Source organism: Erpetoichthys calabaricus, chromosome 6 (assembly GCF_900747795.2).
Source record: "Erpetoichthys calabaricus chromosome 6, fErpCal1.3, whole genome shotgun sequence".
In the NCBI taxonomy this organism is placed as follows: Eukaryota; Metazoa; Chordata; class Cladistia; order Polypteriformes; family Polypteridae; genus Erpetoichthys; species Erpetoichthys calabaricus.
Window position 1 is genome coordinate 212,468,248 of NC_041399.2, and position 26,835 is coordinate 212,495,082.

Genomic DNA, 26,835 nt, shown 5'->3' on the forward strand with positions numbered 1-26,835 from the left:
GGGTGACAGCAGGGCCTTCAGCTGTATAGCGCCCAGACTCTGGAATGACCTACCAAAATTAATCAGGTCAGCTGACTCCATGAATTCTTTTAAAAAACAACTCAAAACTCATCTGTTCAGGAAGGCTTTTAGCTCTACTTGACTATTACCCTTCTCTCAGTTCTTCTCTCTGTCAAGATGCTCATGTAACCTGTATGTGTGCGAGACCACCAATTATGTTGTCTGGTTTTTTTTTCAGAATTCACTGACTTAATCTTCTTTATTTATTTATCTGGTTTGTACAATGCTATATACTGTATACACTGCCGTTCTTTATTATATTCTGTAAGTGCCTTGAGCATGGGAAAGGCGCTATATAAATAAAATGTATTATTATTATTATTACATTTAGAAACCCTGGACAAAAAATTTTCGAAAATCCCTATGTCAGGCTAAAAAACTGCTAAAAACACATTATTGTAACATGGCTTTCTCGTAGCTTCATTTTAGTGTAACCCTGATATTCTGTATATGCATTGATTTATCATTTTTATCATGGCTCCATAATCTGTACTAACCCCTTCTTTCTCTGCTGTTCTTTTTCCAGTCCTCTGTGGTAGCAATCTGTGCCATCACCACCTGATCAAGGCACCATGCAGTCCCTACACTGATGGATTGAAGGCCAGATGTCAACATGACCATCATCATCAAATTCTTTGATATGAAGCATGAAAACCATGAAGACTGATTGAGATCATTGATGTTAGGTAGAATGTCCAGGCTGGGTGGTCTCGTGGCCTTGGAACCCCTGCAGATTTTGTTTTTGTTTTTTTTTTCTCCAGCCCTCTGAAGTTTTTTGTTTTTTTGTTTTTCTGTCCATTAGATCTTACTTTATTCTGTGTTATTTAGTATTGCCTGATCTTATTTCTATTTTTTATAAACATTTCTTTCTTCATCTTGTAAAGCACTTTGAGCGACATCATTTGTATGAAAATGTGTGTGGACGCTAGGGGTCACTGTTGTCCCTTTAAACCCAACAGACAGACACTCAAGACACAGGCAAAAAGCACTAAGAAGTATTTTAATTCATCTTCTTATAAACAGTGCCCTAAGCTCCACAGCCACAATAACACAGGCAAAAAAATACATACAATAAACACTATTCTCTCTTTCTCTATTTTCTCCTTCACACCTCTCAGCAAGCTTTGTCCACTTCCACCTGACCCTGGTTCCCTTGCTGGGTCTTCAGCAGTCCTATTTATAGTCCTCGACCCAGAAGTGCTTCTGTCTTTCCGTTCACGTGACTTGCTAGCACTTCTGGGTCAGAAGGAGAAGTCAAGTTTTCTTCAGCCCGGGATGTACGTCTGGGCTTTTGTCCTCTTGACTTGGCAGTACTTCCAGGCTATGGGTGAGACATGACTAACCAGGTTCTTTTGCAGCGTCCCCTGGTGGCACCCACAGTACCCAGCAGGGCTGTGGTATTAAACTACATGTCCCATAGTGCCCTGCGGGAATCCAGGGCACTGCTGCACCCCAGGGAAGCTGCCATCTAAAGTCTTGGGGGAGGCAGTATCCTAAAAAACCTGCCTTTCCCCATCTTTCCATCTCTGGGGCATCCCGGCCAGGTTGAGCTGCCGGCCGTCTGTTAAATTACTATATAAATAAATGTTGTTGTTGTTGTTATACACTGAGGAGATTCCTAAAGATTGGAGACTAGCAAATATTCTGTGGTATAAAAAGGGTGACCAGGCTGATGGGAACAACTACATGCCAGTGAACTTTACATGCATCAGAGGTAAATTAATCAAAAGGATTATTAAGAAAAAAAGAGCAGTTCATGTCTAGACGAGATATGTAAACATGGGTTCAGATGAACAAGGTTGTGTTTTGCTAATACAGTGATCCCCCACTGTATCGCGATTGAGCTATCACGCCCCCACTATATCACGGAAAAATTCAATAAGTACTTCCTACCTGTAGTGCACTTTGCAGCCAATTCATAACAAAGCATACGGTTTTCAGCAGTCGCTACGGTAGACAAAGAGTTTCGCATTACAGTACCCAGATGATTTCTTACAAGGCCCGTTATTGGCTGAAAGAGGAGACTCAACCAATCAGAGTGGGATTTTCATTCTCTTGGGCTCTGATTGGCTGCTGCTAATGTGGTGTAATCTCGCAAGAACAGTGAGTGTGGGTCCCAGTTCTCTGCGTATTGTGTACCTTGCTTGTGGTCTGATTGTTGTGAGCAAACTTCTTGTGAACTTTTCGCTTTGTTTTAAGCCCTACAATGGCTCCCAAGCGTCCTGCATCTTCTAAGAAGGGAAGGAAAGCATTACATGGACGTTGCTCGCCATTACGGTTTGACTGAATCGACAGTACGCTACATTATTATTATTATTATATTATTACTAGTCATTAAGTCCGTTATAATAACGGGCGTTAGAACAGTAGTGCATAAATAAACATTAGTAGGAACAGTCTATATTAAATGGCAAGGGACCTTGACCTCATTCTTTTTGTTGGTCGTATTTATTCTTTGTCTTTCAGCCTTTCTTTTGTTGATGTTTACTTGCTGAGCTGACCGTTCTTTGTGGGCTGCCGCCGTGTACAGTAATCCCTCCTCGATCACGGGGGTTGCGTTCCAGAACCCCCACGAAAGGTGAAAATCCGCGAAGTAGAAACCATATGTTCATGTGGTTATTTTTATATATTTTAAGCCCTTATAAACTCTCCCATACTATTATAAACATTTCCCGCACAATTATACAGCATAAACCCTTTGTATTCTCTTAGATATTAGGTAAGATTCATTAAAAATTTTGTATGTAAACACACTGTTTATATACAGTAAAACCTAAATATTATTTTAAAGATATTGAGCGTCTCCGATATCACATATGTTACAGCCATTACGACAGACAGGTCACCAGCAATAAATACATACAATGCAAGAAAAATTGTATACAGTAAAATGTGTGTACAGTGATACTAAACTATGTACATGTAATAAGTACTGTACGTAGAAAATTAATTATGTTACTCACCAACAATGACACGACGACTTGTCCGATAACGATGAGTTTAATTTTACTGCACAACAAAGGAGAGCGTTACAGCTCTTCTAAAGGAGCCTCTTCAGGCGACTGTGTAGCACCGCCGTTGTTCTTCTTCCGGCACTCTTCAATCCAAATCCCTAAAGCAGATTCCATCCAGACTACCGCCTTATCACGTCCACTTGACAACTCATTTTGCGCCCTGGTTAAAGGACACTGCGGCCGTAGATCTTATATGCTTTTCCTCCTTTTTAAATAAAAAGAATTGTGGACTCATTGATGCCGTAATGGTGTCCTGCAGCGGTGTAGCTGTTCCCTTCCTTCAGCATATCCAAAACTTTTACCTTTTCGGAAATCGTTAGCATCTTCAGTTGGCGCTTGGCGCATGGCCCCTGAAGCAGTAGCAGGAGCACGTTGATGCTGAATGAATGAGACGAGACTTCCTGATTAACGCAGCAGAATTGAATTCTGTGCTCCGTCGCGGAGCCAATCAGCACACAGGAACTTAACTGCGTGCTCTGATTGGGTAGCTTCTCAGCCATCCGCCAATAGCGTCCCTTGTATGAAATCAACTGGGCAAACCAATTGCGGTAGCATGTATCAGAAGTAAAAAGACCCATTGTCCGCAGAATCCCGCGAAAGCAGCGGAAAATCCGCGTTATATATTTAGATATGCTTACATATAAAATCCACGATAGAGTGAAGCTGCGAAAGTCGAAGCACGATATAGCGAGGGATTACTGTATTGTGTGTCTTTAATTTTCTGTGACAGTAATACTGTCTTGTACGTCCGCCTGCTTGTACGTCCGTAATATACCTTTAATTTTCTCTGGCGGTAATACAGGCGTGCGCATCGGTAATATGCCTTTAATTTTCTCTGACAGTAATACTGGCTTGTATGTGGCTGTAATATGCGTCACTGTATTGTGTACCTTTAATTTCCTCTCGCAGTAATACTGGTTTGTATTTCCGTAAAACGCCTGTAATTTTCTTTGACAGTAATATCGCACATCGCACCGTGCCCCGCACATGCGCACTTCACCCGAAGACACACACACACGGACACCTGAACGCACACAGGGATTTTATTAAAGAGGATAGAGATAGTTATATAGTGTGAACTTCCTAATCATCCGACAGATGGCGTTTCACTAAACGTTCTGAGCATTAACTGCGTTAGGGGAAAGAGTATTGGAAGCTTAGTTAAGAAGGGAGATAATGATTAGCGAGTAGCAGGATGGTTTCATGCCAAGAAAGAGCACCACAGATGTGATGTTTGCTCTGAGGATGTTGATGGAGAAGTTTAGAGAAGACCAGAAGGAGTTGCATTGCGTCTTTGTGGACCTGGAGAAAGCATATGACAGGGTGACTGAGAGGAGCTGTGGTATTGTATGAGGAAGTCGGGAGTGGCAGAGAAGTACGTAAGAGTTGTACAGGATACGTACGAGTGAAGTGTGACAGTGGTGAGGTCTGCGGTAGGAGTGATGGACGTGGGATTACATCAGAGATCGGCTTTGAGCCCTTTCTTATTTGCAATGGTGATGGACAGGTTGACAGAGGAGATTAGACGAGAGTTCCCTTGGACTATGACGTTTGCAGATGACATTGTGATCTGTAGCAAGAGTAGGGAGCAGGTTGAGGAGACCCTGGAGAGGTGGAGATATGCTCTAGAGAGGAGAGGAATGAAGGTCAGTAGGAACAAGACAGAATACATGTGTGTGAATGTATCGCATTATCGCAGTAATACTGGTTTGTATTTCCGTAAAACACCTATAACTTTCTCTAACAGTAATATCGCGCATCGCACCGTGCCCCGCGCATGCGCACTTCACCAGAAGACACACACACACGGACACCTGGACGCACACAGGGATTTTATTAAAGAGGATTATTATGTTAATCATAGTGTGTTTTAATAAGTTTACATGTGTTTAAAGCATGTGGGTGGGGTATTTTAAGGCTTAAACTATAAAAAAATGTTTATTTATATGTTTTTTTTTATATTGCGGATTTTCACCTATCGCTGATGGGTCTGGAATGTAACTTCTGCGATAGGCAGGAGATCACTGTATGCTGGAATTCTATGAGGAAGCAACAAAAAGATATGATAAGAGAGGTCATATGACATGATTTATCTTGATTTTCAAAATATTTCTGATAATGTACCACAATTAAGGCTAAGTGGAAATTCAGTGTGTAGTCAATATAGGTGGATAAAAAATTGGCTCAGACACAGATGGTATCTGCAGGAGAATTGTTTTCAGAATTAGGTGATGTTAAAAGTGGTTTACCTCAGAGGTCTGTGCTGGGGCCATTGCTGTTTTTAATATACATAAATGATCTGAATAAGAATATAATCAATAAGCTGGCTAAGCCTGCAGACAATACAAAAGGTAGAAAGGCAGGTAATGTAGAATCAGCTGAATCGTTACATAGGCGCTTGTGCAGATCTGTGGCAGATGAAATTTAATGTAAGAAAATGTGAAGTGTTAATTGGGTGAAATATTTATTTAGCTCATTCACTATTTGTTTCTCATGTTCAGTCTTTTTTCCGTGTGCATGTTTATCTCATTTCATCTCATTTTCTGAAACCGCTTTTCCATATGAGGGTTGTGGTGACAGCAGACCAAGCAGGACAGCTCAGACTTGACATGATGATGGGGTTTGTGCTCCTTAATGATATTCAAAGCTGGCTGTTATGGAGCTTTGTGCTCATTGTAGAGTCCACCATGGCAACACAGTTTTGGCTTAAAGGTCACACAAAGAAAGGTTTAAAAAACTCTTATGACATTATAGGTTACTGGCAACCAGCCCTGGAGCCAGGCCTGGGAGTGGCATTCACTGGCAAGTGCCTGGTGGTCAGACAACTTACATAATCCAGTCGGGTTCTGTCTGAAATGGTAACATGTGCTCACCACCTGCCCAGATGAAGGTTGGAGGTTGGTTGCAATGCCAGTTTAGTGGCAAACATAGGTGGGAAATACTTAGATGGACTACACCCTGGAAACTTGTTCACCACTTTTCACTGGAGTAACAACAAAGCAATTGCTATTTGTTTTGGCTGCAATAGCAATTATTTTTTTCAGTTTCTTTTTACCTGTGAAATGCTTTTTGGACCCCCTCACTATTGTATCACCCAGACAACACATACTGTAAGAACCAAGCAACCAATGACAACTCATGCAAAGAAAATTCACTTGTTATCCCAAAAGCCAGTAACACTTACCATTGTGAGAAAAATTCCAAACTCTCGGTCCATGTCTACCACATCTCCATCAGTGAAGATAAATTGAGGCTTCTTGTTCTTCTTGCATTGCAGGACAATGTAGATCTGCTGAGCGGCGACGGAGAGCACCGGAAGTTCGATACGATTGAACTCATCAAAGCAGCCCCAGGCACCAGACTGAGCAAGACCTGTCCAAAATAACAGATTCAAAACTGGTTACTAATCTTGCTAGGCCCTATAAACCCAGAATGAGGTGCCAGTCTATCAAAGGGAAGCTATGAAAAAAGCTGTCCTTAAAATTGCAGTATTTAGCAAAGAAAAAACTATTATATTCAAAACTCAATTTAATTTTTTATTCAGTTTATTTGTTCAGTTTACTTTTACTCTGATTTTTCTGTTGAGGGTCACAGAAGTCTTGCAGAACTTTCAAAATTTCTAGAGACAACTGTGAGTGAATTTTGCTTAAAGGTGGGTGGGGAACAATTACACAGCTCCAGGGCTGGATTAAGACCTTTAGGAGCCCTAAGCACTTAAAAGATTTTGGTGTCCCCATATATATATGAGCTGCACTCACTCTCAGTGGATGATGGAATGGGATAGTCGACATGACCAAGATGAGAACAGTCATGTGAGCCTTGGTGGACCGTGTGGCAGCTACTAGATATTCATTTGGTTGTATTCCATAAATTAATATTTATTATATATAACTAATATACAGTACTGTGCAAAAGTTTTAGGCAGGTGTGAAAAAATGCTGTAAACAAAGAATGCTTTCAGAAATATAAATACTGATTGTTTATTGTTATCAATTTACAAAATTCAAAGTGAGCGAACAAAAGAAAAATCTAAATCAAATCAATATGTGGTGTTCCTACCTTTTGCCTTCAAACCAGCATCAATTCTTATAGGTCCACTTGCACAAAGTCAGGGATTTTGTAGGATTCTAGTCAGGTGTCTGATCCACCAATTCTACCAAACAGGTGCTAATGATCATCAATGTCACACGTAGGTTGAAACACAGTCATTAACTGAAACAGAAACAGCTTCAAACTGGGTGAGGAACAGCCAAACTCTGCTACCAAGGTGAGGTTGTGGAAGACAGTTTCATGTCATGGCAAGATTGAGCACAGCAACAAGACACAAGGTAGTTCTACTGCATCACCAAGGTCTCTCCCAGACAAAGATTTCAAAGCAGACTGGGGTTTCAAGATGTGCTGTTCAAGCTCTTTTGAAGAAGCACAAAGAAACGGGCAACGTTGAGGATCGTAGACGCAGTGGTCAGCCAAGGAAACTTAGTGCAGCCGATGAAAGACACATCAAGCTTATTACCCTTCGAAATCAGAAGATGTCCAGCAGTGCCATCAGCTCAGAACTGGCAGAAACCAGTGGGACACAGGTACACCCATCTACTGTCCGGAGAAGTCTGGCCAGAAGTGGTCTTCATGGAAGAGCTGCAGCCAAAAAGCCATACCTCCAACGTGGAAGCAAGGCCAAGCGACTCAAGTATGCACAAAAACATAGGAACTGGGGTGCAGAAAAAAGGCAGCAGGTGCTCTGGGCTGATGAGTCAAAATTTGAAATATTTGGCTGTAGCAGAAGGCAGTTTGTTCATCGAAGGGCTGGAGAGCGGTACAATAATGAGTGTCTGCAGGCAACAGTGAAGCATGGTGGAGGTTCCTTGAACATTTGGGGCTGCATTTATGCAAATGGAGTTGAGATTTGGTCAGGATTAATGGTGTTCTCAATGCTGAGAAATACAGGCAGATACTTATCCATCATGCAGTACCATCAGGGAGGTGTATGATTGGCCCCAAATTTATTCTGCAGCAGGAAAACGACCCCAAACATACAGCCAAAGTCATTAAGAACTATCCTCAGCGTAAAGAAGAACAAGAAGTCCTGGAAGTGATGGTATGGCCCCCACAGAGCCCTGATCTCAACATCATCGAGTGTGTCTGGGATTACATGAAGAGACAGAAGGATGTGAGGAAGCCGACATCCACAGAAGATCGGTGGTTAGTTCTCCAAGATGTTTGGAACAACCTACCAACCAAGTTCCTTCAAAAACTGTGTGCAAGTGTACCTAGAAGAATTGATGCTGTTTTGAAGGCGAAGGGTGGTCACACCAAATATTGATTTGATTTAGATTTCTCTTTTGTTCATTCACTGCATTTTGTTGATTGATGAAAATAAATGATTAACACTTCCATTTTTGAAAGCATTCTTTGTTTACAGCATTTTTTCACACCTGCCTAAAACTTTTGCACAGTACTGTATATATTGGAAGCTGGCCCGGACACAGACAGGCAGACACCGAAGGTTCAACAACCAACACACGTTTATTTTGCATTATATTTACAAAGTGCCACGCAAAACCCAGTGACCCAGCAGCAATGCTTTCCAATGCCTCTCCTTGTGACTGCCTCCACTCCTCTCCTCCAAGCTCCGTCCTCTTCCACCTGACTCTAGCCATCGAATGGAGGGTGGTGGCCCCTTTTATATTCACCCAGACGTGCTCCAGGTACCTCCTAATGAGCTTCTGCCGGCACTCCCTGGTGTGGTGGAAGTGCCGGCTGTGCACCTGGAAGCACTCCGGGTGTCCCTGGTCTTTGTCCCCCCCAGCATTTCCAGGTGTGGCAGAAGTGCTGAGGACCAGGGCTATCCAGGTATCTGGACACCCCCTGGCGGTGACCACGGGCCCCTAAAAGGTTGAGCTTCCATGCTCCTTTCCCATGGTCCCCATAGCCACCAGGGCGGTCGCCCCCTCATGGTTCTGTACATTACCACAATGAATTTTAAACAAAACAACTCCGATGCAGTTCAAGTGCAGACTTTCAGCTTTAATTCAGTGGGGTGAACAAAAAGATTGCATAAAAATGTGAGGCAACTAAAGCATTTTTTGACCACAATCCCTTCATTTCAGGAGCTCAAAACTAATTGGACAAATTAAATAACAGGAAATCAAATGTTCATTTCTAATACTTGGTTGAAAACCCTTTGCTGGCAATGACAGCCTGAAGTCTTGAACTCCTGGACATCACCTGCTCTGCCAGGCCTTTACAGCAGCGGCTTTCAGTTGCTGTTTGTTTGTGGGCCTTTCTGTCTGAAGTTTAGTCTTCAACAAGTGAAATGGACCAGTTCACAGTGTGTCAGTTGGGTTAAGATCAGGTGACTGACTTGGCCATTCAAGAATTTTCCACTTCTTTGCTCTAATAAACTCACTGGGTTGCTTTGTCTGTATGTTTTGGGTCATTGACCATCTGTATCATGAATCAATTTGACTGCTGTATTTAGCTGGATTTGAGCAGACAGTATGTCTCTGAACACCTCAGAATTCATTCGGCTGCTTCTGTCCTGTGTCACATCATCAATAAACACTAGTGTCCCAGTGCCACTGGCAGCCATGCACGCCCAAGTCATCACACTGCCTCCCTCCACCGTGTTTTACAGATGATGTGCTATGCTTTGGATAATGAGCTGTTCCATACCTTCTCCATACTTTTTTCTTGCCATCATTCTGGTAGAGGTTGATCTTGGTTTCATCTGTCCAAAGAATGTTTTACCAGAACTGTGCTGGCCTTTTTAGATGTTCTTTAGCAAAGTCCAATCTCGCCTTTCTATTCTTGAGGCTTATGAGTGGCTTGCACCTTGCAGTGCACACTCTGTATTTACTTTCATGCAGTCTTCTCTTTATGGTAGACTTGGATATCGATACGCCCGCCTACCCCCTGGAGAGTGTTGTTCACTTGGTTGGCTGTTGTGAAGGGGTTTCTCTTCACCATGGAAATGATTCTGCGATCATCCACCACTGTTGTCTTCTGTGCATGTCCAGGTCTTTTTGCGTTGCTGAGTTCACCAGTGCTTGCTTTCTTTTTCAGGATGTACCAAACTGTAGATTTTTCCACTTGTAATATTGGAGCAATTTCTCGGATGGGTTTCTTCTGTTTTCACAGCTTAAGGATGGCTTCTCTCACCTGCATGGAGAGCTCCTTTGACTGCATGTTGTCTGTTCACAGCAAAATCTTCCACATGCAAGCACCACACCTCAAATCAACTCCAGGTCTTTTATCTGCTTCATTGATAATGACATAATGACAGACTTGCCCACACCTGCCCATGAAATAGCCTTTGAGTCAATTGTCCAATTACTTTTGAGCCCCTGAAATGAAGGGATTGTGGTCAAAAAATGCTTTAGTTGCCTCACATTTTTATGCAATCTTTTTGTTCACCCCACTGAATTAAAGCTGAAAGTCTGAACTTCAACTGCATCTGAGTTGTTTCATTTAAAATTCATTGTGATGATGAACAGAACCAAAATGAGAAAAAAGTTGTCTCTGTCCAAATATTTATGGACCTCACTGTAAGTCCAAGGATCTGGAACAGATTAAGGACGTATACCGAGGTACCACTATATGTTCATTCTGAAGCAGCAAATTTAAGAAAACATGTTGTCTACATTTAAGAGGTATCCTTGTGATAACAAAATGAAACTAGAAATAATTATTTTTATTATCATTTTACTGCCTTGATTTCAACCTACCTTTGTAAATGCGGCCAAGCCCCCGGTAATCCATCTGATCGGAGCAGTTGAACACGACCACATACTTTCCCAGGCATCTCCCCATGTCTTTGGTTGTTTCTGTCTTGCCAGTCCCGGCTGGTCCTGCTGGAGCTCCACCCATACTCATCCCGAGGGCCTGGGACAATGTGATGTAACACCTGTACATAAAGTCATAAAACGCACAAAGGGCAGCAGAGTTAGTTTAGAAGTTCAGCGTGAAACACTGCTATGGTCTTGGAGCCTTCACCCAGGAGCTCCATGTGGAGTTGACTTAATCAACAGTAGTCATTATCCATCCATCCATTTTCCAACCCACTGAATCCGAACACAGGGTCACGGGGGTCTGCTGGAGCCAATCCCAGCCAACACAGGGCACAAGGCAGGAACCAATCCCGGGCAGGGTGCCAACCCACCGCAGGACACACACAAACACACCCACACACCAAGCACACACTAGGGCCAATTTAGAATCACCAGTCCACCTAACCTGCACGTCTTTGGACTGTGGGAGGAAACCGGAGCGCCCGGAGGAAACCCACGCAGACACGGGGAGAACATGCAAACTCCACGCAGGGAGGACCCGGGAAGCGAACCCAGGTCCCCAGGTCTCCCAACTGCGAGGCAGCAGCGCTACCCACTGCGCCACCGTGCCGCCCCAGTAGTCATTATACAAACCCAAAATTAATTACAGTGTAACTGGGCAAAGCTTTGCAGATAAACAGCTAGACTCTTTTAGCATCCACTGGAGTCAACTTCATCTATTTGGAACTCCAGGGTGGAGGTTCTGGGATGCAAAGACACATTCTTGGTTTAAATAGAATGTATAGAATGCCAGTGGGCGACTTTATTTGTTATCGTGCCATCGCACTGTAGCAGGTGCCACATGTGCTAACATCCCTTTGTTAGTCTGCATCTGCTTAAGCAGTACCTCAGTAAATCAGTTGCGGAGGGTTTGCCGAAAATGGGGAACTAGACCTTTAAAGGGAAGACACAGCATGGACAGGACGGTTGGGCTGAAAACGATTTAAGGTTTAAGGTTTCTTTATTTAGTCATGTTTACACAAGAAAACATGAAATTTGCCATCTCAGTTGCATCTAATAACAGACAGAATGAAATAAAACAGACAAATAGAGACAAGAAAGGTTACGGTAAGGCAGTTAGATAATACATATTTACACCAAAAAAAAAAAAGTTACAGGATATATATTAAAACCTTAATCATTATCTCCGATATTTCTTATTGAAAAGTCGTATGGCACTAGGAAGAAAGGAGTTTCTGGAGTGATTTGCGTGGGTTTTCAAAGCGACTATCCTTCCTGATTTACAGAACTTTAGTTCTACATGTAATGGATGACTGTCATCAGTTGAGATGATTTCCAGTTCCTTTAACATTGCCCTCTGACACACACTAGACAAATCATCTACGTCAGTCCCAATAACTTTAACTGCATACTTCGTAATCTGCTGGAGCTTTTTTTGAGTTTTGGTTTGTCAGAGTATTAAACCAGGCAGTGAAACTGAACGTGATCCCAGACTGGATCAGACTGCGGTAAAAGGACAACATGAGGTCCTTGTCTACTTTAAATAGTTTGAGTTTATGGAGGAGAAATAAGCGCTGGTTGCATTTAGAGAATAACCAGCAAGCCCGCGATTCTCAAAAGAATCGCAAATCCAAGAATGACAATCACTTTCTGTTCCCTCTTATACTTGAAGGGATGAAATATCATGGAGGGTGGGTGCGTCCTGGGAAAGTTCATTTAATTTGTAGCTGGGCTACATAGTAGTAATAGTGTTGTCAGTGTTAGTACCATGTGCGTCTTGTTTCCATCATCCCGTTTGCTGTTTGTGTGTCAGTGAATGTCGTCCCCGTAAAGGGGGACGGATAATGGGAGGAGACCACAACCCCAATCCTGGAAAACTACCTGTTTGCTATTATTCAGTTACATCCATCTTAAATAGTCCTAAGTAATCAAAAAAAGAGAGAGAAGAGGAAGGAGAGGAGAGAAGGAGATTTTTCACATTCACGACCACGAGCCATCTGTACCTGTTATATTTCACATTGCGCATTTCCATCCGGTTTGTTTTTCTATCCACCGGACTTGCTTCAAGAACCTCATCACGAGAGACCCCGGGGTCAGGATTAATCATCCACCACGCACCGAGGATTCACGGTGAGGCTGCTCCATTTTGTCCGGGGAAAATCAAACGACTCATTTTTCGCTAGTTCAGTCAACCACATTCAGGACAGTTTCTTTATAACCGGACTCAAGTTCACATTCATTTCCGTATCTCATTCAGTTTTTGGTATTTGTGTTGTTTGTTATATGTTACAGGGGCAAGGGAGGCTTTATTGTGTATATATATATATATGGTGTTGTTGCTTTGGTGGAGGGATATATAATATATATATATATATATATATATATATATACATATATATATGTATATATATATTTATTGTGCATTTTGTTTATTGTTGTTGTTCGTTTAATATAATTACACACCTATTTTCCATATCACCTGTTTTTGTGAGCTTAATTAAACCGTCGATTGTGGGGAAAATTTTCATTTGTTAGAGGTACGGCTTGATATTTAGATTCAGCTCAGTAAATCATCCAGGCCACAGGTCTTGGAATCGTAGCTGCCGGCCGGGTAAGAGGTCGGCCGTTACAAATTAAATAAACATATTTGTACTAAAGCGGTTTGTTTTTTGGAGCTGTGACTCATCTGATTCTGGTGTTTCAGAAGCGCGTTGTAGGCACCTTCGTTTATTGTTTTTAGCCATGCAGTCTCGTCTTTGTTGTTCTATGGCTGTGTCGTCAGCGAGAAGTCGTTTCCTGATTCGTGTGCTGAAGTGGCCATGGCGGCGGATCCGGGCATGGAGGGCTACATTACTAAAAGAACGTGGTATATGCGGTGGTGTGGGCGGTCGCTTTCGGGCGGCTGTACAACCTGGCGTGCACGCTTTACCTCAGGTTTAGTTTACAGGTTGTAGCCATGGTAAAGTTTTCATTTAATTAAATAAACATATTTGTACTAAAGCGGTTTCTTTGTGTGGGCACCTTCGTTCATTCTTTTTATCCATACGGGCTTGTTTACAGATCGTAGCCATACGGGCTTGTGTTTGTATTTAGTTGAGCTCTTTCATTGTGGAGCCGTGACGTCTTTGCTTCTGGTGTGTCTGAAGCGTGTCGTAGGAGCCTCTGTGTATTGTGTTTATCTATGCGGTGTCGTCTTTGTTGTTCTGTGGCTGTGTCGTTAGGTAGACGTCGTTTACTGTTAGGAAGCATACTCCAACCTATATACACTGACTGATGGCACAGTGGATTATTCGTTTAGGATCTGTGCCTCTCTTGCATGTAGTGTTTCAGAGATGCGTTGTAGGCGCCTTTGAGCTCTGTGTTGTTGGAGCCGTGACTCCTTTGCGTCCGCTGTTTCAGAGGCGCGTTGTAGGTGCCTTCGTTCATTTTGTTTATCCATACGGGCTCGTTTTTGTATTTCCGTTACTTGAAGTGTTTCGTTTTGGAGCCGTGACTTCTTCGCTTGTGGTGTTTGTGAAGCGCGTGGTAGGTGCCTCTGCGTTTGACTGTGGGTTGTGATGTCTGGGCGCCACCTACTGACTCTGGGAAGCCGCTGCGTTTGACTCTGGGGCGCTGCGGCACACTGCGCATGCGTATCGGTGCATCCGTGCATAAATTAAAACTCTGGTTTAGTAATATAGATTTTTTTGCATTTGTATTCCAGTTAAGATTGTTATCTAGGTAAGTTCCTAAAACCTCGGTTTGTGAGTATAATTCGTTCCGGAAACGTGCTTGTAGTCCAAAGCACTCGTATATCAAAGTGAATTTCCCCATAATAAATAATGGAAACTCAGATGATTTGTTCCACAACCCAAAACTATTCATAAAAAAATGATTAATACAAAATATAAAGTAAAAATACATAAAACAAATTAACTTGCACTTTACCTTTGAAAAGAATCATGGCTGGTGTGAGTGAGTTTCTAAACTCTTGTGGGATTGCACCCAATGGGACGACACGCGGAAGAGCGTCCCAAAGCAATCGCAGTCTCCCAGCGCTGTAGCAGTTCTCCGTAAAAGCGAATCCGAAAAGATCGTGGACATGCTATAAGCGCCTGTCGTCGATGGGTGATACAAGGAACATTATAAATGTGCAGGGCCCTGCCTGACTGCTGTGTCTGTGTATAAATAACGGCGCTGTTGCTGTTTCAAGCTGAATAAAGCTTGTTTTGCTAAAGTACTGAGACTCAGCTTCATGTTTTAGGGTGCAAGACGGGGACTCGCACGTCACAGCACACACACTGCTCGCGCGCGCGCGCGCACGCACACACACACACACACACACACTGCTCGCGCGCGCGCGCACACACACAGTCACAATGCTAATGCTGTATAGTAAACACTATACGCTCATACGGATGTTGACTATATGAGTGAGGCATGCCGACTCAGACGGAGAATAGGAGACGATTGCCCACAATCCCGCAGTGAGAGAGAGAGAAGAACCATCAGCTCAGTTGTGATCACATGACGCTCAGCAGACAAACTACTCGTACTGCAAGACCTTGCTCGTTTATCAAGTGAAAATTTATTAAAAGTTTTTGCTCGTCTTGCAAAACACTCGTAAACCAAGTTACTCACAAACCGAGGTTCCACTGTATTTATATTCAGTCACTATTTCTACCTCCTCTCCCAGAACTACAATAGGTGAACATACAGATTTCTGTCTCTTAAAATCAAATATCATTTCTTTGGTCTTTTTTACATTCAGAGAGAGAGAGTTTTTATTGCACCAGTTTACCATACAGTGCACTTGATTTAGATGGTGGCTTTCATCCTCCCCAGATGTGCGTCCTGTGAGCCTAGTGTCATCTGCATACTTGATAATGGAGCAGTGGTCATTGTTCTGTCTCAAGTCACTTGTGCACAGAGTAAACAGTAATGGTGATAAGACAACACACCCCTGCGGACTTCCTGTGTTTGAATGAATGACTATTGAAAAAGTGTCCAGTACTTTAACTGTCTGTGAACGATTTAAAAGAAAGTTCTGAATCCATAGTGTAATAAATGGGTTTACATTCATACTGTTCAATTTCCCAATCGGGATATGAGGCTGTATGGTGTTGAACGCTGAAGAAAAATCCAAAAGTAGTGCTCTGACATATGAAGCAGGCTGATCAAGAAAGGTATAGATTTGATGTAAGATAACAAGCAGAGCATCTTCCACACTTCTGTTTGCACAATAAGCAAATTGACTGTTGTCTTGAAAAGACTTTGTCTCTGTCATTAAAATGTTTTTCACCAAATGTTCAAAGCATTTCATTGGAATAGAGGGAAGTGCCACTGGTATGTAGTCATTTAAACAGCTTGGCCTAGAAACCTTAGATACAGGGGTAATGATTGATTGTTTCCACAGATTAGGTACAATACCACAGGTCAGAGACCAGTTAAAAAGCAAATGAAAAATTTATATTTAATTAAATGAAATGTTAAATAAAAAATTAAACCAGGAAAGGAAGGGTGAGCAAGAGAGACATTGAGCAGTGAAGCGAGGAGTGACAGCGTGTCAGCGCCGAGAATCCACTTGTGAGCCACCTGCTGGAAGGAAATTATTTTTTTTTATGCAAGGGTGGTTTTTCATCCGAAGATGGACATTTTTTTTTAACTCCATTGAAGCGATTGACCGTTGGACAGATAGGACATAACAATTATGTTATTGGCATCAGCCACCGGTGTATTCTATTGGGCTTCCGGCATTTCACTGCTCTCCTGAACTGTAAGGACAATGACCCAATTTGTGATGATTTGGGGGAATTGGGTTATCTGCTTTTTGCAGATGTTGTTGTCCTGTTTGCTTCATCAGGCCGTGATCTTCAGCTCTCTCTGGAATGGGAATCAGCACCTCCAAATCCGAGACCATGGTCCTCAGCCGGAAAAGGGTGGAGTGCCCTCTCAGGGTTGGTAGCGAGATCCTGCCCCAAGTGGAGAAGTTCAAGTATCTCGGGGTCTTGTTCACGAGTGAGGGAAGAATGGAGCGTGAGATCGACAGGCGGATCAGTGCGGCATCCACAGTGATGCGGGCGCTGCATCGGTCTGTCGTGGTGAAAAAGGAGCTGAGCCGCAAGGCGAAGCTCTCAATTTACCAGTCGATCTACGTTCCTACCCTCACCTATGGTCATGAGCTATGGGTAGTGACCGAAAGAACGAGATCTCGAATACAAGCGGCTGAAATGAGTTTCCTCCGCAGGGTGTTTGGGTTTTCCCTTAAAGATAGGGTGAGAAGCTCAGTCATCCGGGAGGGGCTCAGAGTAGAGCCGCTGCTCTTCCGCATCGAGAGGAGTCAAGATGAGGTGGCTCTGGCATCTGTTCGGAATGCCTCCTGGACGCCTCCCTGGTGAGGTGTTCCAGGCACGTCCAACTGGGAGTAGGCCCCGGGGAAGACCCAGGACACGCTGGAGGGACTATGTCTCCTGGCTGGCCTGGGAACGCCTTGGGATTCTCCCGGAAGAGCTAAAAGAAGAGGGGAAGTCTGGGCATCTCTGCTCAAGCTGCTGCCTCCGTGACCCGACCTCGGATAAGCGGAAGAGGATGGATGGATGGGTTATCTCTAGTGTAAGAATCTCACACCCTAATTTGTGAATGTTTGTCTTTAATTCTTTTATGCACTTGTTGTTTGGGGAAGTACGTTTAAACTGTTTTGTCTGCTAATATTTAAATATACTTTTTTAACTTTCATTGCTTTAATACTTTTTATCATATGCTGATCTGGGGTGTGTGGTGAGTGGATCAAATAGAACGAGCGTTGGTTACGTAACCGCAAAAGATTTCTATAAAGAACTGCTATTACTCTAGCGGTATTTTGATCGTGCGGCAGCCCTGGGCTTAGTTGTTCTTCCGGGGCAGAGGTACAGCACGCTATTTTTGTTGAACTTCAGAAGTAACCGCTATCACATGCACATGAGTTTGGGAGATGGCTCGAAGACGTATCTAACTGTAATTCAACCCCGGGTCAAGGGTTGGCGCTGTTGCCTAATTCTTCTCCTCTGTTATCTCCAAGAGCTACAGATGACCGGTAGTCCCAGTGACATCACTGCTGAGTCAAGGTCTCCTGGCCCCATCACTTCCAGTCTGACTATTTTTTAAGGGGATCCGCCACCATTTTTGAATCAGCCAATATCTTGACTCCTGTCTGTTTCTAATTTTGCTGTTTTTTTTAGATTATTTTCCATCCAATTAAATTGAGTTCACCTTTGAGGTTCTCCAAATCTTTATCTTGTCTTCTGTCATATTTTACAATAAGATGGCCGGGTTGGCGCCTTCAACATTTATCTTGCCTTTTGACCCATCATTCCCTTGTCATATATTAAAACTGCTTACAAGACAATTTGTCAATCTCAAATGGCAAGATGATATCAAGTTTGTGTTTCTAGTGTCAACTCTCGCAGAACGCAGCTGCTTGTCTACTTCATCTGTGACAGCATACGTTGCAGCATGCAGGAAGGCACAGGTGGATAAGGCTGCTACTATTTTGTGTGCTGCTCACCATAACACTGACAATGTGACTTCAGGCTGTGGGTGGAAAATTGAACATGCAAACTCCATAAAGAGGTTCGGTTGTCGAAGCGGAGATGGGCACGTTTAGCCCAAAGAAGGCACGTGGAGTCTCAGGATAGGCAGCAGAGTCAAGCTTTAATTGTGCAATGCACATACACGCTCATTGAGCACCCAGCAATGAGGCCATTTTACTTTTATTAATAATAATAATAATTCTTTACATTTATATAGCGCTTTTCTCAGTACTCAAAGCGCTATTCACACAGGGAGGAACCGAACCCACAATCTTCCACAGTCTCCTTACTGCAAAGCAGCAGCACTACCACTGCACCACCTGTGAGGACATTACATTTCTTATCAAGAGGTTACCTCACTTAGCTCATTTGTCACCCTCATCGGACTCCCAAAATTCCATTGTCTTGGTCCTGTCACTGATTAGAGAGAGGTTTAGGAGCATGCGCTGATAGCACCCACCACACGCCAAACCACCTGGATTGGAACCCGAGTGCAGCGGGTGACACCTCAGCACCACACTGGAACAGTGTGAGTCTTCTTTACAGTGGTGCCTCTAATTAGTTCCACCAATATTTCCCAGCGTAATGAGTGTAGCACTCTGTTCTATCCATCATGCCCAATTGACAGGTCTTCTCCCCACCTTCCACCTGTCCAGTACTTGCCACCATTATTTCCAGTCCTCAGGTCACGTTCACCCCCTCAAAACCGGCCCCTCTCTGCATACCTGACCTTGACTTATGAAATATTGGTGGTTTCTAGCTTGCTAAGAAAAATAAAAAATATACAGGCACATGCCTTTTTACAGATGTGATGTTTGCTCTGAGGATGTTGATGGAGAAGTTTAGAGAAGGCCAGAAGGAGTTGCATTGCATCTTTGTGGACCTGGAGAAAGCATATGACAGGGTGACTAGAGAGAAGCTGTGGTATTGTATGAGGAAATCGGGAGTGGCAGAGAAGTACGTAAGAGTGGTACAGGATATGTACGAGGGAAATGTGACTGTAGTGAGGTCTGCGGTAGGAGTGACGGAGGTGGGATTACATCAGGGATGTAATTTGCAATGATGATGGACAGGTTGACAGAGGAGATTAGACAGGAGTCCCCATGAACTGTGATGTTTTTCGATGAGATTGTGATCTGTAGCGATAGTAGGGAGCAGGTTGAGGAGACCCTGGAGAGGTGGAGATATGAGAGGAGAGGAGAGGAATGAAGGTCAGTAGGACCACCAAGACAGAATACATTTTTGTGAATGACAGGGAGGTCAGTGGAATGATGAGGATGAGGGGAATAGAGTTTGCGAAGGTGGAGGAGTTTAAATACTTGGAATCAACAGTACAGAGTAATGGGGAGTGTGGAAGAGAGGTGAAAAAGAGAGTGCAGGCAGGGTGGAATGGGTGGGAAAGAGTGTCAGGAGTGATTTGTGACAAACGGGTATCAGCAAGAGTGAAAGGGAAGGTCTACAGGACGGTAGTAAGACCAGCTATGTTACAGTATATGGGTTGGAGATGGTGGCACTGACCAGAAAGCAGGAGACAGAGCTGGAAGTGGCAGGGTTAAAGATGTTAAGATTTGCATTGGGTGTGATGAGGATGGACAGGATTAGAAAAGAGGACATTAGAGGGCTGGCTCAGGTTGGACAGTTGGGAGACAAAGTCAGAGAAGTGTGAATTGTGTTGGTTTGGACATGTGCAGAGGAGAGATGAGGAGTATACTAGGAGAAGAATGTTAAGGATAGAGCTGCCAGGCAAGAGGAGAAGAGGAAGGCCTAAGAGAAGGTTTATGGATGTGGTGAGGCGATGACGAGGACAGGAAGATATGGAAAAAGATGATCCATTGTGGCAACCCCAAACAGGAGCAGCCAAAAGAAGAAGAAGAAGATTCCTTTTTGTGATTTATCCCTTACTATACTAACATGCACTAAGATATAATGCTTATTTTCACATATGCCCATGATTCCCTTTAAATATATACAAATCATCAACTTTAAGAATATACCTTTAGATATGGTCTGCTGTAAGGCAGGAATCAAACCCCTTACCATTACACTCTTTAGCGTAACTGCCTTACCTGTCAGTGAGCGGAGTTATGACCAGCCGGTCTGTGCAGCCCAGATATTCGTTGCAATAGCTGAACTCGACATCGGTGATTTGAATGATGCATTTATCAAAATCTTCCACAAAGTAAAATCGTGACTGCTTCTGCCACTCAAAATCTAACGTGGACTTGATGTTCATTCGGACCTGGAATATTTAGAAGTTCATGCTTTAAATAGTAAAGATCAATTCGCACATTCAAATTCACGAGGAATCATTTTGAACTTTTCTCATGAGAAGATTCCAGATATGCTTGGGATCCAATAATAAGTCAGTGCTGGGTTTTCTAGTGCCTGGGATTTGGAGAGTCAACCCAAATCACAGCTCATGGTTAACAGATAAGGAGAGAATGACATCAGGTCATCAGTGGGGTAACCTCAAGGGGTCTGTCCACAGATATCAGATATTAAGGGAGCATCAAAACTCATTTAAAAGGACCTGGAAAAGATTGAATTTAATATAAAAAGTTCAACACAGAGACAAAATGAACAATAATAAATAATATGAGAAATGCTGGCTTACAGGATCCAGATTCTGAAAAGGATTTAAGGATTTAGTTTGACTCTGTTGTGAGCACACAAAAGTCAAAGCGTTCACAAAATAAGAAATAGAAAGAATGCAGAAGAGGAAATGGAGATATTCAATAAGGCAAAAGCGAAAGACCAGACTTTAAATAGGCAGGGGTCAGGACTAAATCTAAATCAAAGGTGTAAAATCATAATCCACATAGAAAACAATGTTGCAAAGGCTCTTTGTGATGCCCCGTGCAACAAGAACTGCAGTATGGATGACTATGGGCATCATGTACCATGGATAAATCAAGGTGGCAGAGAAAATCACAGACAAAAGAATTAGTAGAAAAATACAAAAAACAATTAATTTTTCCAGTGCTGTCAAAAACTCTGTGCCAAGCAAGAAATTGCCAAACCAGCTGTTGTGCTATGATACATCAAAAAACCGTGTACATAAAGAATAAGTAATTAGAGACAAAACTTCGAAACTTTCTTCCTGATAGCCTAAGTGTGAATACTTAGGAGATGTGCAAGCCAACCTTTATATGGCGTGGTGCAGTCCTGGTGTCTTCTGGGAATAATCATCATGGAAACCATGACACTGTCATGAGATGGAGTCTCCTCCAAGGCAAAAAGGTCTCTAAAAGCTGCTAGTCAAGCAGGCTGTGATCTTTACTGGTCTGACCAACTGAGCCTCCTCAAACTAACTAGATGCTTAAGGTTACCTGGTGGCTTCAAAAAGGGGGAGCTGGCAAAACAACTACAGATGTCAACAAAAATACAACAAAAGCCCCACAAGAGGAGGGATGGCCGTAAACTCTCAGCTTGTAGCAAGAAAAGGGCAAATTAAAATCTTTATAAATGAAATATTAAATAAAAACAGCAAAAAAACAAAGGAAGCCTCAACAGAGAAAACAGGGCGACAAGGGGTTGCCGAAAGGACAATCCAAAGCAAACAAGTCCAAAATGATATAAAAAGAAAATCCTTAATCCTTAGTTCTTAAAGTAATAAACATCTGAAATCCAGAAATATCCAGCAAAGAAAAAAAAATACTAATACTCCACACAAATGAATGATTTCCAACTCCTGAGCCTTCTCAGCTAATTTAAACAGTCAGAGGGAGGGGTCAGGAATGGGAACATTAGAGTGGCCCCGCCTCCTGGGGCTTCACCCCACACAGAACAAGGAACATACATACACAATTACAAAATCACATATGAAATTATGTAAAATAACATAGATGTGAAAATAATAATTCAAAATTAACAAAAACAATAATAAAAAAGAAAATACACATAACTTAAAGCTGACAAGCTACAAATTGTAAAGTATATTCTGGCAATTTTTTTTCAAATTAATCATTGTTACAAATGAATCAGTCAGTCATTAACCAACCTATATCCTAACACAGGGTCACAGGGGTCTGCTGGAGCCAATTCTAGCCAACACAGGGCGCAAGGCAGGAACAAACCTCGGGCAGGGCGCCAGCCCACCGCAGGGCATACACACACATACCCACACACCAAGGACAATTTAGGATTGCCAATGCACCTAACCTGCATGCCTTTGGACTATGGGAGGAAATCGGAGCACCCGGAGAAAACCCACGCAGACACGGGGAGAACATGCAAACTCTCTTGCAGGGACGACCCAGGTCTCCTAACTGCAAGGCAGCAGCGCTACCACTACGCCACTGTGCCGCCCCAAATGAATCAGCAGCTTGTGAAAAATAAAGTATTTGTCTGTCTATCTATTTATCATTAATATAAAGCCTTTCACATCCATCCATCTATCTATCTGTCTATCCATCTATCTATTATATAGCACCTTTCGTATCTATCTATCTACAGGGTGGCCCACAAAAAAGTGGCCTGCCTCCACCGAGACGACTGCATTACGTGGTGAAGAGAAAAAAGATCAAATTTGGTACTCACATTTACAGAAAATGCTGAAAGTGATCTCCTTGTGCGTCAATACATCTCTACAAGGCAGGCGACACAACCACAGACGCCTATCGGGCAGCAGATGAGATGGGAGTCATCTCGGTAGAGGCGGGCCACATTTTCATGGGCCACTCTGTATTATATAGTGCCTTTCATATCTATCTATCTATTATATAGCACCTTTCGTGTCTATCTATCTATCTATCTATCTATCTATCTATCTATCTATCTATCTATCTATCTATCTATCTATCTATCTATATATCTATCTATCTATCTATTTATCTATCTATCTATCTATCTATCTATCTAAAAAAATTGAATTCTCTGAGTGGAGAAACCCCAAAATGGGTGCATACACATCAAAAAGTCACTTTTAGTTCATAACAGACATCCCATATTACGATACCCAATCACATGCAATACAGACTCAAGATGAGACAGTACAAAATTTTAATGAAAAATGATCAGGAGATGAAACATGGGCAAGAAAGCAGGCAAGAGTCGAAACCAGAAAAGACAGCCAACCAATCAACAACTTTAGAACTCTAAGCAAAAAAATCAAAGTCTTTCAACCAGCATAAATATTAGTTAATAAACTGGGAAAAATCAAAATAATGCAACGCACACCAACTTAATACTGAATTTTCCAGAGTAGAAAACATTGACCTTTATCCTGGCGTTCTGAATGACCTCACTCGTTGGGTGCACCCTGGTGATTCTGAGAAAGATCACCATGGCAACAGTTGATGCACTAATTTGCACAATATGGAGTCGTGATAAGAAATTGTCAAAATTAAACATGTAATTCTTACGTAATGTAAGAAGTGCGTGTAAAAATCAAAAACCTAGCCGACACCCCATATTTAATGGTCATATTGTAAAAATTATTAAATATGAATCAAAGAATATTACACTTAGACTACATAAGTGCTATAGAGCCTGCTAGTGTACCGTTCTGGTGAATACGCTACCAAAAAACACATGCAAGGACTAGAAACAGCGCATAGAAATGTAAGCAAATAGTTTAGTTTTCAGCCAAGAAAGCTGCATTGGCACTAAAAACACCAAGAAATGTTCATTTTAATACAAAGTAAAGAAGGTTGAAGCAGAATAGTGAAACAAGTTCAACAGAGGTGTCTGGTAAGGTCTTCAGTTATCACAGATTACAAGAAGAAACCTACTACAGCTGCTTCTTGTAATGCTTAGTAAGTCTACTTTGCATTTCTTCTGTTTGCAAGTAAAGATTAATACAAGTGTGGAATACTAAGAGCTAAAATATAAAGGACGTTGCAGCTTACCAGATCATCAAATATGTCCTTCTGGTGTACATGAATAGTAATGAGCGTTTCGTACTTTGTCCTTTCCATCCTGGTGAGATCTTGTGTTGTCATATCAATCAAGTCATTGAGAAGGTCAAGAAACTTCTGGTTGGTGGTGTGCATAATCTATTAACGGTTTGTGTTGGAAAGAAAAAATATATGACACTTAATGAATAATGCGTGTTTTAGGTAAACCAAAAATGAAACCACTGAGTACTGTCATAAAAAAAAAAATGCAGAGACACTGGCAATCCTCACTTGAGGAATATGCATAGGATTGGTGTATATGACAGAGAAATATCTTTCACATCTATGATAACTCTGTGATGAGCAGTGCGATTTTCAACGCGGTGGTGTGCTGGAATGCTAACTTCACTTCAAGGGAGGCTCACCAAAGCACCAAGCTGTTTAAGAAAGCAGGTTCAGTTATGGGATGCCATCTGGACCTGCTGGAGGTTGTACTGGAGCAGAGACTGAAAACAAAAATGATGGCTGTTATGAACAATGCTGCTCATCCTCTCTGTGATACACCAACACTGAGGACTTTCATCCAAGGAATTTTTTGGGTGAAGTGTGTCAAGAAACGCACTCCATCGCACTAAAAGCAGTGTGCCAGTATAGTGGCTCACTGTGACTGGGACTGTCAAGTCAGACAGTTTCTTTCTTTTAAATTATTCTGGCATGTGTTCAGATTATAGTGTATGTGTATATAGTGTATATTTATTTATTTATCTATTTATTTAATTAAAATCCTTCTGCAAATAAAAAACTAATTTCCTCTTGGGGAAAAATGAATCAAGTTCTATCTACTATCCAAGTCCATCACTCTTTCTAAGGTCTCTTTTGCCTGAGACTGGGAGAAGGTGGGTCCTGGGACATTAGGAATTCATGACTTTACTAAATCACGAGAATGGATCATCTTCTTTAATTTAAAATGGTATACTTACTTTCATTTATTGTAACACATATTTGGTTTCTTGTGCCTTTTTAAGTATTGTGGTGCCCGGCGGGCGTTCATGCCCGGCTGGGACGCCCAGGAGGAGTGGAGGAGGGCTTGTGCCTCCTCTAGGACACGAGGGGGCATCCCCCCTGGTTGTATTGGGGGCCACGGGTACAGAGCTTGGAAGCTCTACCCTGTAGGGGCCCGTGGCCACTGCCAGGGGGTGCCCTGATGCCAGGAGGACCCTGGACCACAGCACTTCCGCCACACCAGGAAGTGCTGGGGGGAAGAGGAACAGGGACACCCGGAGTGCTTCCGGGGAGACAGCCGGCACTTCCGCCACACTGGGGCGTGTCGGTGGGAGATTGCCGGGAACACACCTGGAGCACATCCGGGTGCTTATTTAAAGGGGCCGCCTCCCTTCAGAAATGGACTTGAGTCGGGTGGAAGAGAGGACAAGGTTGCTGAAGGAGAGAAGGAGGCGGTTTGAAGAAAGAGTGGCATTATTGATTGGCCTGGATTGTGGGGTATTGGGGGCTTGTGAGTAACTTGTGCATATTTGGACTTTGTGTATGGTAATGGAGACCCAAAATAAATGTGTGTGGGGTAATTTAAAGGTGTCTGCCTGTCTGTGTCCGGGTCATATTCCACAGTATGTAAAAGAAAACTAAAAGGAATAACCTGAAAAGGTCACATCTTTTACCTTCTTGTCTACTTTCGCATTCATGAGAGCTTCTTCTGCATCCCTTGTCCAGATCATCTGAATGCCCAGCAGACCAATCTGGGCCGGAAACATTGCCTCAAAATCATAGAGTTTCATGCCGGGGTCACTGATGGCCATAAAGGCCTGTCCAATGATTTTGTTGACTGTCTTTTTAACCCCTTCTAATAGAAGACCAAGCCATACTTCTACATTTCCCTACATGTTTAAAAAAGAAAGGATAAAATATAATTACAAATGAATCTTCATTAAAATTATAATTAGTACAAGAGTCAGCTTTTTTGAAAAAAAGACATCTGCACGAGCATCCGGAGAACACCTCCCTGAAGTTCAACCCGAGGACGACAGGGGGCGCTAACATTATCTTCTCCTTCCTCCACCACTGCCCAGAAAAGATTCCCCAAGGAGCATACCTGACTCCGCCCTGCTGCCAAGAGAAAGCTCCACCCCTTCCGGTCCCAGCCCACAAGGTGGTGTCAGATGTCAAACTGACACCCGTGAACAACAGAGCTCCAGATCGCTTGTCTTGTGATTGATAAATGCTTTGTTTATGTTTAGGCCATTTGTCACCCATCTTTTTCGTTTCTTTTACAGGGGGTTTATCAGCATGGTACCCCCAAAACATTTCCTTGGCATTTCAAGTTGTCTGCTTTCCCGGCCACCATTACAATACTTTACAAAGTAATCATAATTACAAACAAATCCAACAGCTTGTGAAAAATAATATAAAGTAACAACGACAAATACAGCAGTTAAATCAATGAACAGACAAAGACATGTTTGAACAACACGTCTGAACAACAACACTGGCTGAAGATTTAGATGTTGCTCCGCCCTCTTTTTTGATGTGCAGGTGTGAAATAAGGCGCTATATAGGTGCCCGACACGGCACAGAT

The 26,835-nt window shown here is 42.6% G+C and overlaps 1 protein-coding gene across 1 annotated transcript in view; it reads right to left on the reverse strand.

Annotated features, from left to right (window-relative positions):
- Positions 1-26,835, reverse strand: part of LOC114641854 (dynein axonemal heavy chain 5-like) — a 329,984-nt gene that overhangs the window by 149,548 nt on the left and 153,601 nt on the right. The window contains exons 36-40 of the mRNA XM_051928805.1: positions 25,922-26,137; positions 24,258-24,404; positions 20,475-20,647; positions 10,799-10,977; positions 6,259-6,446 (exon numbers count right to left, since the gene is read on the reverse strand). Coding sequence (XP_051784765.1) covers positions 6,259-6,446; positions 10,799-10,977; positions 20,475-20,647; positions 24,258-24,404; positions 25,922-26,137 — 903 coding nt within the window. The remainder of the gene's footprint in view (positions 1-6,258; positions 6,447-10,798; positions 10,978-20,474; positions 20,648-24,257; positions 24,405-25,921; positions 26,138-26,835) is intronic.